Source organism: Buceros rhinoceros, unplaced genomic scaffold (assembly GCF_000710305.1).
Source record: "Buceros rhinoceros silvestris isolate BGI_N320 unplaced genomic scaffold, ASM71030v1 scaffold11271, whole genome shotgun sequence".
NCBI classification, from domain to species: domain Eukaryota; kingdom Metazoa; phylum Chordata; class Aves; order Bucerotiformes; family Bucerotidae; genus Buceros; species Buceros rhinoceros.
Window position 1 is genome coordinate 31,628 of NW_010394845.1, and position 12,067 is coordinate 43,694.

Genomic DNA, 12,067 nt, shown 5'->3' on the forward strand with positions numbered 1-12,067 from the left:
GCAGGAATGTTACTTCACATGATAACCCCACCCTTCCCAAACTCTAAGACCTTCGTATATGATGTAATTCTGCATATATATTTATATAAACAACATATTTCTATCTGTGCCTCAGAAAATGCAAGAGATGCTTTTTAAAGGCAAGTCCAGGTATCACTAACACCTCATTTCGTAAGCCAGATCGGCAAAATGGAAAATAACGTCATCCACCCATTTACCAGCACAGAGGTGACCAACAAGATAAGCAGCTGCTATGAACAACACGTGAAACATGTACCACGACACTTATCTAAGCTAAAATAATTCACACGGCAGAAACCGCTTCCTTCGTGACTCTCTGGAGCAGCTTTCCCAAAGAAACAAACAAACAAAGGGAGAATGAACAGTGACAGTATGGAGACAGCGTGCTTTAGAAAGGGCTAATCCTACTCACAGTTCTTCGACCTGTTTCATACGCAGAGATACACTGCCGACTTCCTTAGTTATGAGAGTCCTGCACAGACAGGGAGCACAGCAAATGCATGCCAAAAATTAGTCAGATTAACAAAAATAATGAGAGCAGCAGCTCCGTCCATGAGTTGTCTGTGGTAGGAGATGGTTAAGACTTCACATTTAAATGGAGAAAATTAGGAGTCATTCGGAAGCAAACAAAGCATCAGACCAGGAGTACAATTCACGTAAGGAAACCTCAGCAGTACAGTTGAACTCTCTCTATAAGGTCTCCTCGCTGCCTGACCTTTGTGCCATGTGATTGTAAAGCGTGGTCCCCTCTCCTTGGCTTTACAACAAGGCACCCTGTATTAGTTCACAACAGCAGAATGCAAACCCACACAGAAAGCTACACATCATTAACATCCTGAGTGTGGCACCACTTTCCAGCATCCTTTTTTCTCACTGGCAGAAGCTTCCCCCACTTTTTTTTTTTACTAGAAGGTTGAGGAGCAGTGGTGGTTTGTTTGTTTTTTGGGGTTTTATTCTAGAGCTAAAGCTAGTAATTATTGTATGTCACTGTAACAACTGCTGAGTCAAAACAACAGAGTGGGAAGAAATTCTCATGTAGAACGACAGTGTAACTGCACAAAGAGATGGGAGCATGCACAAAACTTTCAGCGTTGGCTTCCAAGTGGTTTGATAAGATGAGGCAGTAGCTCACAGCTATCAGCCACAGCCCTTGCTTGAACTAATCGATACCTCCCATGTGTTTTAGGAGGTCATTACCAAGCACTATGGAGTCTTCTCTTTGCAATGACAGGTTTCCTCTTTTAAGAGAGAAGATTACAAAAAAAAAAAAGGAGGGGGGACACATCGGGCACGTTTGTGTTTTAGCCCAGGTAATGGCAACAAATAATGGCACTGCATTTCAGGAACAGAAGTCATGAGCTGGTACCAAAGTCGTCACAGCTCCTAAGGAGGTCACCTCCAGAGGCGGCCCTGTATAGGGAGAGTACTGTACTTTATGTAACTGAATTTAAGAAAGCTTTTCAAAACAGATCACACATTAAGCAGTGACAACTACAAATACAAGAGCTGCTTAGGACAGATATAACTCACAAACAAGTTTAAGTTGTTAGGTGCAACAACAAAAGGAAGACATAAAATACCGAAGTCAGACAGCAAGTTGAGCTCTAGTATCATGAGTTTTACAGTTAAAAAAAAAAAAAAATGGGAAAAGCCACAAGAAAATCTAGAGTACAAATAAACCAACTGAAGATGGGGCTCCTGGTAAAGGAGCCCCTCGCTTTGCTCCAGTTAATTACTCCCTAGCGTAAGAGGCATCAACTTAAACTTCTGGCATATATGAGGCAAAGGCCAAGCCAGCAAGTGCTGGATGGGTGTCGTATCTCATCAGTTAGATCTTACTGGTTGTCAATCTGCTCCTGTCGCAATGCTATGCTGCCTTGCTCTTCCAGGAGGTTCTCTCGGGATGCAGACTGGGCGGGATCTAGCTTTTTCACATAGGCAGCTGGTACAAAGCCCTGACGGTCATTAACTTCAACCTTCCACCAGTCCTGGAATGACAGGAGAAAAAGCAGCTATTGTGAGACAAGCACCAAGTATGCTGAGTATCTGACAGCTAGAAATTAGAGGCTTCTATTAATCCAAGAAAAACTGTGATGCTCACAGTTTGCTCTTTTTATGGACATTTCAAACAAACTGTCTCTTGAAGACATCTAGGTCTTCCTTTCATGCATCCCCTTGTGTTTGGTCAAAAGTTCCTCCACGGTAGAGAAATGAGTTTTCTCACAGACACATGCCCTATATATATTGTTTTTCTAAGTCAGATGAACTGGCAGCTATAGAGGAGTCACAACAGTGAGCTGAGGAGGTACGTCAAAGCACTGAATGGGAAGAGGGACTAAGTGTGCAAACTCTCTTAACTTCTTCGAATGCTCTTATAAAAAAACCCAGAAAGACAACACTCAAAAGCTCTGCAGAACACACACCACCAAGTGAGCCAGGCGGCTCAGCAAAGCAGAAGGCAAGCTCATACCTTGTTGGTGCTGTTCAGCAAGGTGAGGATGTCTCCCTTTTTCATAGTCACCTCCCGCGGACTCTTCTCTTGGTAATCATAGAGCGCCAGAACAAGCTCTTTTCCAGTTTCATCATCTGTGGGAGCAACTTGTTGCTAACAAAGAAAGAGCACAAGAAAAATCAGTTGTTCCACGTTCATTACAATCAATATAGTTGTCCTAAAAAAATACTCCAGCTTTAGTTAAAGCTACTGCAGTGCCTTAAAATTATTCTTGTTGAATTAAAATAATGCAGACAGACTTATTTTAGGTGCTGTCTGGGCTCAAACCTTGAAAACCACCACATTATACTGGTCTCTTCCAATGCGTCACAGTTGCCCGTTACAATTATAAACACAGACCACTAATTTTTTGAGAAAAATCAAGTACAGTCTGCATTAAGTTCTCAGACAAACCCAACTGTTATTAAAGCTTTGTCTTTACGTCCTGCTGGCCCAAGAATTTTAGCAACATGATTAGCATCTTTCCTTACCCTGCATGACTGGGCCTGTTCCCTTAACGCCTGTATGCTACTGCCGTAAGCAGAAAGATCAGACATCAAAGCTTCATGTTTCTTCAGAAGAGCCTGAAAGGGAAAGCATAAAAACATGTACATCCGGCCTTTTCACAAGCCCTGCTCTGCTTCAAATACACGCTTTGGCTCCAGACACAGGGAACGTGGGTTTCCCAGAGCTGCCAGCCTTGTGACTCTCATGAGAATAAACGCTGCTATTTATTCACAGGCTAGATAGTTGTACAAGTGCTTCTGGTGCTATTCCTCTACCTTATCTTGGAAACATTCCTCTGTTGTGACCAGGAATACCATGTGTCACTCTGGAAGTAGTCTTAAATTTGAAAGTATGCCTTTAAACTGCACTGCAGTTTGATAAAATGTCAGTCAGCGGTGACTGGGAGACACTTTCCTGTGCACTAACTGGAGAGGAAAAACTCATCTTTTAACCCTGAGCCAAAACACAGCTTGATGCAAGAACCTTCTACCCTTTTTCTTAAGAATCCTGAAATTAGCAGAGCTCCTTATGTTTGTACCACTGGACAAATCTTTGCTGTGTTCATGCATTCAGACAACAATCTCAAATACCTCAGCAGAGTCTTCGTCTTTTCCGTAGTCTGTACTGCCCACAATGGGCTCCTTTTCCCTCATCCAGGACTCTGCCTCGTTAGCGTCAGCAAAGTACTGCTGAGCTTGCAGGGAATCCTCGAGGTCCTGCCGACGCTGAGATGCTTTAGCTTTCAGAGAGTCCCATTTTTGGTTTAGCTCGTTCAATTTGATTTTCACATCCTCAGCTGCAAAATGTCCTGGGTAACAGAAAGAGAAGGAACTGAAGGAGGCACAAAGAATACACACTAAAAGATTACTTGAACGTCACAGAAACTAGATCCGTTTAAAGCTATGCAGCCTATCCTGACTAGAATAATGAAGCGCAACCCAGCTTGTCTTTTTGCCTCTGACTGGAAAACACTGCACCTGTCAATCAGACTGTACCAGGAATAGTTGAACCACCACAAACACAACAAGCCACATCATAACAGTTCTTCTCAACAATGAAAGAGGAAAGGTCATCTCCTTCCAGTGGCAGAGATTCGACAACAGACCAATATTACTTCAGACGGGCATTCTGAACCCTGGAATCGGGGAAGACAGTTTTTTAATATTCTAGTGTTAGGAATACCCAGTCAGAAATAAGGATATGTTGTTTATTTAAAATCAGGAATGACTCTTACTGTCTTTGGGGAGAATCATCTCTCACATCATGAATGTGTATCTCAGACGCAAGCCTGAGAAATGACTTAGAAATGGAGACTAAATATCACAGGCACAAAGCTGCTGAAAACAGGGCTCATACGTGGTTGTCAAGAGCAGATGGAGATCTGTGAAAATCACGACAGGTTCCCACTAAGCAATCTATTTTTTTTTTTTTTCAGGTAAAAGAATGACCGGAAGTTCATCCTGTTAGCAGGTACCTGTCCACTGCTTGGATAAAAACAGGCAGTAATTCTTAACTGTACAGGACCAGAGAATGAAGTCCAGCACAAAGACTCATGGATTTCTGAAAGAAGAACTGAAAAACACTGGGACATACCCTCTTCCACCATAGCATTTCCTTTCTGTGTGACTGCTTTAATGCGGGGCTCGTGGCCTGCAATTTCTGCTTGCAAAGCCTGGTGCTTCTTCAGCAGATTCTGCACACCAATTAGGTCTTTGCCTGAAAGATACAAAATAGTTAATTAGCTAATTCAAAGACATCAGACCAAACAAAAATTTCAAGGCAGCTGCACCCAGTGCTAGACAAAGTTGCAGAGTAAGTACTATGACAGAGAAGGCAGAGAACTATGAAAACTAAGATACCCACTGGAACTGTGGAAGTGAGGTAACGGTTAAACCATAACGGGTGACAGCAAACATTTAATTCCAGGCAACACCGATTACAATAAACATTTGAGAATTTCCAGGGAACATTCCATAAAGAGACAAGTTGTAACAGAGCAGTTCTGACATCTAAATCCAGGAGAGGGCAGGATGGACCGACCTCGGTTTGTTGAAGCTGCGATAGGTTCTTTTTCCCTAATCCAGGTTTCTTCATCCTCAATGTCACGGAAAAGCTGCTGCAGGCGAAGTGAATCTGCAAGTTTTTGCTTGCGAGCTACCATAGGATCCTTCAGAGCTTCATAACGAGCTACTAAAGCTTCTTGTTTCTTCTTGATATTGTCAGCATCGAAGTGCCCAGCATCTTGGAACTGGCGTGCCTGGATGGTAATGCCATCTATACGATCCTAATAATAATTCACAACAGCATTATGTCAGAATTTTTGTGAGATGGCTCCAGCAACTGGAAACATTTTTAGGTCTTAGCTAGTAAATGATACTGTGACCAAAGAAGAGAACCTCAGCTGCACAGAGCAATGATTTTGCTAGTAAGTGGATCTTGGATTGACAGTTACCACGTTGTGTCAATGAAGTTTGTTTTATAAAATCAACAGATTAAAACTAACAAACTAATCTTGAAATGGCAATAACTGTACAGACGTGCTACTCCAGAACGAACCATTTCTCAGTTGTTAACAACTAGTAATTTCAGTTGTGGGAACCCAGATTTTGTCGATTTTCTCACTGTGGCTTTAATCCTCCTAAAGCTCATTTACAAGTGACGGAACCATTTGCTGTGAAGCTCTGTATTTAAAACTCGATCTTTCTCCCTCCCCTCCCATTTCTTAGAGCTATACAAAAACCAACTGAACAAGAATAAGCTGTTTGCAAACGGAGAGTCTAAGGGAGAGTTATTTCTAAAGCAGAGCCCATTTTTTAAGTTGGTATTCGCAGCACAAAACAGTGTTGTGCTGCCAGCAGGTCATCCCATGGAATTATTTTACTTCTTCGAAAAGCTTATTATTGTCAAAGTCATGAAATTATTGTTCTTAGACTCATACAAGTTATGTTTTGGTTCAAAATTATTTCTGATAAACAAACTTTCAACCCCAAAGCTACAGAAATGATGAGAATGCAGACCAGCTCAGGACTCTGAGTGAATGCTTTTGATACAGAAGGACAGGAAGAAAAATTATTTCCCTCACCTGATGGGCAGCAACATCTGCCTCTAGCAGGGCATGTTTCTTCTGAAGATTCTGTACATTAGTAAGATCTTTTCCATAATCATCAGAAGCCAAGTGTCCCTCTACTTCATACAGCCACAGCTCAATGTCTTCCACATTGCGATTAAACTGCTGCTGTTGATTGGCTTCACGCAGTTTTATACCTGACCGAGACAGAGTGGCAAGAGGAAAAATACGACTTATGTTTTCCACTTCATTTAACTCACTTCCTGTCTTCTCCCAGCTAAACTCTCTAGAAGAACTGCCTGTACTCTTCTGATCAAGTCATACCTTTGAGCTCAGTGGCCTCCAGAAGTTTCTTCCACAAGCTGATAACTTCATTCATGCGAGCTGCCACTTCATCAGACGCATAGTGTTTGACATCGATCAACTTCTGGCCAGCCTTCTCCAGTGCATCAATACGACTCTGGTTAGCAGAAAGCTCTGCTTCAAAAGCCTGATGTTTCTGAACTTTGCCTTGCAAATTTGATGGATCCTACAGATGAAGAAAGAAAAAGAACTTTTCAATCCAAAATTAGCATCTATGAGCCCCTGAAGAATTTTTAAAGTTAGACTACATTCACATACATGCCAAGATGTCACCAGAGGATTTGGTACAATATATGCTTTTGAAATCAGGACACTGAAGCTACTGAATAAACATGGTTACAGCAGGGTGGGAAAATCTCCCCTGGGGTCAGGGAGAAATTACAATTTCTCCTGCTTCCATTAACACTGACTATTATTGGCAACATTTTGGCTGGCACTGCTTCATGTTAATAGACAGATTACACTAAACCTGCCATTTCCTTAAAATTACCCTAACATTCGTCTTTGTGTTTACCTTGTATGCCTCATCTGTTGCAGTCTTCATTTTCTCATTAACCCAACTCTTAAGCTCATCAGAGTCTCGGAAGAACTGCTGCAGATGGAAAGAATCTGCCAGTTGAGCACGGCGGTACATAGCTCTTTCATGAAGGGCATTTCGGCGGCTCAGCAGCTAAAAAAAAAACAAACCCGAGGGTTTTAAATTCTTCAGGCTTTTGAGAACCACTACTGTATCTGTACTGGGAGAGCTCTGCTGACTCGCCCTATATTGCGGTTATCACATTTCAAATAGCAAAGCAGAACGTGATTTGGAGTCCACAGTTCAAATCTACTCTGGATACTTACAGCATCTCTGCGTGTAGCAACATCATCCATGGCATAATGGTTATTCTGAATCAATTTAGTAGCAAACTCATCTAATGCCTAAAGAGAAAACAGGTTTTCATTTACTTGGTGACCTAGTTTGTGCAAGTTTACTTAGTAGATTGATTCTCAGAAGTTTATCACAGTAAAATGAACAGAAAGCCATTAAGACAGCTATTGGCACGTCCTTTTTCAGCTGTACCATCATCTACGTGCGGAAGAGTGCAGATTTTCCACAAATCTCCATCCACACGATGCTGGTGTGATCTGCAAGCACTTGGTTACTGGGCACTGTCTACTCTGAGGCAGCAGTCGAGCCCTATACTATCTTTTCCTCTACTTTCCATTTTGGAGACGATATGCATAACTTAAAGAGATAATACAGCCCGTATTACCAGTGGATCATTCTGCAGAGCAAATCCCACCCTCCTCTGTCATCCTACATCAGTGTCTTGTCCCCAGTCAAGAAATTCACTTGTTTTATTCCTTGCCCATTTAGTGATCACCTAATGTAAATGTCTTACTGTGATTTTCTCCTCTTGGGCACTTAGAGATTTCTCAAAGTCTTCATGCTTCTTTAGAAGAGCCTCCACACTATCCAGAGAATCACCGAGGTCTTCGTTCAGCAGAAATGCCTAGAGAAAGGGAACAAACACATTTTACGTCTTCACGCTCAGCTGCGCTAAGTCAACTCAAGCACAGCCAGCCATGTTTCCTACCACATGATACTACTGAGAAGAAAAGGACGATATACGCGTCCCTGCATGCCTCTAGCAGTGAAAGGCTCAGGATGATTCTTTTAGCATCTTACTCAAACAGCATTTTACAAGAGTTAACACAGATAAAAGCAATCTCAAGCCAGTTTGTCACAACTAATAGTTTCAGCATTAGATGGAAGCAGTCCTTGTAGCTGCTTGGGCAGGCGGATAAATACCCTCACAGCACCCTGCTCTGTGTGCATGTCTGGTTTTTTAACTCCGGAGAGTTCTAAGATATGCACTCACTTCTTGTTTGCTCATCCAGTTGTCAACTTGTTCCGTATCTCTGTAGAAAAGCTGCAGGTCCATGCACTGTTCGTACTGCTGTCTGCGAAGCTCCCATAGTTCTAGCAAGGCAGATCTTTCGTCTGAGAGGATGGTCAGCTAATGGTTGGGAAGAGGAAAATGTACCAACTTTAGCAGCCTGGCTCACTTCCATCTCAATGTAAATACAAGTTGTGACTCTGAAAGTGGTTAACACTGGACTGAAAACAACCTCCTGCATAAAGAGCCATTCTCCTGTTACTGGCATCACCCTCCTCACGTAGGGCAAGCCTTTTCTCAGCTTATCAAGCTTGAGCAGTGGCTACAACCTTCCGACTTCAGTCAGAAGCCTCTCCTTTCCCAAATTAAATCTACACAGAAATATTTAATGGACAACCACTCTTTTTGACTGCAGACCTGTTCAGGAGACAAGTCCTTCAGCAAACCATCCTGCTCTCTCAGCCTCTCAAACTTCTTTGGCTTATTCATGGCATTTGAACTGTCTGCTTGACCAATGCTCCAATACACAGACTTCATGAGAGACCCCATTTGAAAACCAAAATTAAGAAATACTACATATTTACTGACACTTCTGATAGCAAACCTAAACTTAGATAAACAGATAATCCATTTTCCTTTCGGAGGGAAGATAAACTAACAGTTCTTAATAGATAGTACTAATAGTTTCTACGAACAGACAGGCAGAAGCTGTCAATTTGAGAATAAAAAGCAGATATTAAATACATGAAAAAAGCCCTGTAACCTAGGGGGATGATACTTCAGCAGCTTACAATCTTAACAAGGAATGAACTTTTAAATTAAGGGACACAGAAGAAAGAGACAAAGTTCTTCTAGGAGCTCTTGCTCTCAACTTACCTTTTCTTTAACTTCATCAGAAGCATAGTGCCCAGCAGCAAGCAACGCCTGGCCAGACTCATCAGCAGACTTGAAGCTGTCTTCATGGGCATCAATTTCTCCCTGTGAAAGGGGACGTCAATAAGCTGTTACCAAAATTTGTCTTGGAACAGGGTGTCAGAATATGAAAACTGCTATTGAAAATAACACAGAAGACAACAGTCTGGACATCTGAATGATAAAAATTCAATAACCTTTAAATACATTACACTTAACATGAAAACCAGAGTGAAACCTATCACCTTACAATGCAGATAAGTATAAACTCCTATGTTAAAATCAAACTAAAGCTGCAGGTTTTAAGCTGCACTTTCTGCTTACTTATAGCAATTCCTCATGCTGGGGAACTAAAACAATCGTTAGTCCAGCTGATCCCTGTCAGGTCTAATTTCTTTTTATAAAATATTATCATAAGCATTCTTAGTTATTTCTGTATCTCTACTATTTAGAAACAAAGTAAATATATTCAATCAGGAGAGCAATCTAGTACTGTGACCAAAGAGTTCTAGTGACACATCAGCAGTTCTGACTCGGAGGCTGTCAGACGCACGGCTCGGTTATTGAGGGTACTGACTGGATTTAGCTGTATAATCATTATACCTTGTGTTCCTGATGTCTGTCTAGAAGGGCTTCTGCTCCAGCCACGTCATTGGCAAGTTCATCAGCATTTATCAGAGCCTTCATCTCCGTCACCCAGCTGGTGAGGTCTCTGAAGTCTGCAAGAAAGCGCTGCAGCCTTCGGAAAAAAGCAAGAGAAAAATTTGAGTAGCTTCTCCATCTTTACCTCAAAGAAATGGTTACAAACATAACAGTGGTTCCTCAGACAGAAACAAAACAATACCAAAAATACTAAATAACTAAATATGCTTTCAACCAACAAAAGCAGCCTTTTAAAGCCAGGAAGACTCTAGGTTCAAAATCTGTTTCTCAAAGACATGTCTTGCATGCAACTTATATTGAAAATAAAGGGAATATTCCTAACGACAAGCCTGTACGTGGAAGATGACAGAAATCAAAATACAGTTGTCAGGCAGAGCGTTTCAAGGCAGCCCACAGGACTGCTTCTGCCACGACCATAACACAGTGTGTGTGGGGGAACTGACAAAGTTTCAAGGGCACGTGCCTTAGCCCCACAACACAAGCGAACAAATTCTCAGGTTCCTTTCAGCTTGGCTTTACAGCTACTGCCTCCAGCATGTGCTTAGCAGTCAGCAAGAATGATGAGTTTCTGTTTCCCTTCTAAATTCGCTGTGAATTGATCTGAAGAGATTGTGACAAGGAAGGCAAAGGAAAAATGAGCCACTTGTGTGGGTCTCCACCACCACGAATGCTGAATCATGGGAGGGAACAGCCAGCAGAAAGGCAAAACCAGAAAGGATGTCAACTAACTACCATGTTAGGTTACATTTCTTTTCAGTGTGGCTTCTCAATCATGATCTAACAGATTCTGTTTCGTGGGCAACTAGGCTGGTAAAGAAACAAGATCAGATGAAGACAAGTCCCGCAGGAACAAAGTAACTATCACAGAAACAGGCTCTTCATTTAGTCTACAACAATACATCAGACTCGGCAGGGATCAGATTTGTCATATGTGTATTAAAAAACCCCATCAAAACCTGTAACACACTCAGATAATTTACTTCAAAATGCAGGTATCAACTCAGATGGGAGAAAAAGCAAACATCCTAAAGCACCAAGGTGTCTTATTTTCATACTTGATCCACATCCAGAGAATGACCAGAAGCTATGCTTTTTTAAGCATTTATTTATCATACAAATATCTCTTTTACTACATAAAGTTATTGTAAAATATGATTTGGAGAACGAGATCGCTTCAATCCCAGAATCATCCCAAAATTTTGGAAACAGTATTCTTTTCTTCTGCATAAGGAAGAGAGGTCATTTTGGGATGACAGTGTTCCTACCTGTAGGAGTCGTTAAGGCGAGCATGCCTCTCTGCTGCCAGAGTTCGGATCTGTTCCCAGTTGGCAATCAGCTCCTCCCGCTTCACTTGAATTTGAGAAGCATTTATAGGGTGAGACTGCTGCAAACGGTCAGCTTCTGCACAAAGGGCCTTAACCTAAACGGAGTCACAGACAGTGAGTAAGCTTCTAGCCTTTTACAAGCAGGTTACTTCATTTAAAGCATGAGTAAAACACATCTCTTATGGGTACCTTATCTTCCAGAGCTGCGAGATCTCTTTCCAGGCCTTCGTGTTTGCGCAACAAAGCCTGCACACTGGCTAAGTCTCTGCCAAAATCATCTGAGGCCATCAACTGCCCTTTCTCCTTAATCCAGCTGATTGTTTCATCCACATCCCTTCAAAACAAAGCACAGATTGAAAACAGTCTCTCTCGTATGGAAAAAGGAAGAAAGCAGGATGTTTTCCTGTACGTATGCCAGACGTACTGGCATACAGACCCATATACATAAAAATACTGCAGCCAACTACAAACATCCTTTAAAAAAAAAAAAACCCAAAGCCTAAAAAATTAGACTTTTAAATACCAAAACCCCCCTCGAAGCATATTAGCAGGCCATTCTTCAGATGGAGTCCCCAGATGCCAACAAGGAATTATAGCACCACTGAGCACCATCTCCTAGTAGGTCCATTTTCCACTCTGGACCCTTCAACTTAATTACAGTAAATCTCAAAATGCCATGGATTGAGATGAGGATGGAAAGACACTGCTCAGAGACCCCCAGAACAACCGCGCTCATATCCATCTGACAAACAATACACCCCTTTTAAGGCTCATCTAGGACAGAACTGGGGGAAAAAGCCCTCAGAGGAAAGGTAAGCAAAAGTGCCATTAGCAG

The 12,067-nt window shown here is 41.9% G+C and overlaps 1 protein-coding gene across 3 annotated transcripts in view; it reads right to left on the minus strand.

Annotated features, from left to right (window-relative positions):
• Nucleotides 1-12,067, minus strand: part of SPTAN1 (spectrin, alpha, non-erythrocytic 1) — a 41,364-nt gene that overhangs the window by 23,695 nt on the left and 5,602 nt on the right. For 2 of the 3 annotated variants that reach the window (XM_010145352.1, XM_010145351.1), the window contains exons 6-22: nucleotides 11,422-11,566; nucleotides 11,173-11,327; nucleotides 9,848-9,983; nucleotides 9,209-9,310; nucleotides 8,315-8,452; nucleotides 7,835-7,945; nucleotides 7,293-7,370; nucleotides 6,964-7,119; nucleotides 6,411-6,615; nucleotides 6,102-6,283; nucleotides 5,060-5,303; nucleotides 4,613-4,735; nucleotides 3,610-3,827; nucleotides 3,004-3,096; nucleotides 2,492-2,626; nucleotides 1,861-2,009; nucleotides 434-493 (exon numbers count right to left, since the gene is read on the minus strand). In XM_010145352.1, the coding sequence (XP_010143654.1) occupies nucleotides 434-493; nucleotides 1,861-2,009; nucleotides 2,492-2,626; nucleotides 3,004-3,096; nucleotides 3,610-3,827; nucleotides 4,613-4,735; nucleotides 5,060-5,303; nucleotides 6,102-6,283; nucleotides 6,411-6,615; nucleotides 6,964-7,119; nucleotides 7,293-7,370; nucleotides 7,835-7,945; nucleotides 8,315-8,452; nucleotides 9,209-9,310; nucleotides 9,848-9,983; nucleotides 11,173-11,327; nucleotides 11,422-11,566 (2,430 nt within the window). The remainder of the gene's footprint in view (nucleotides 1-433; nucleotides 494-1,860; nucleotides 2,010-2,491; nucleotides 2,627-3,003; nucleotides 3,097-3,609; nucleotides 3,828-4,612; nucleotides 4,736-5,059; nucleotides 5,304-6,101; nucleotides 6,284-6,410; nucleotides 6,616-6,963; nucleotides 7,120-7,292; nucleotides 7,371-7,834; nucleotides 7,946-8,314; nucleotides 8,453-9,208; nucleotides 9,311-9,847; nucleotides 9,984-11,172; nucleotides 11,328-11,421; nucleotides 11,567-12,067) is intronic. The other variant, XM_010145353.1, reaches the window with a different exon arrangement.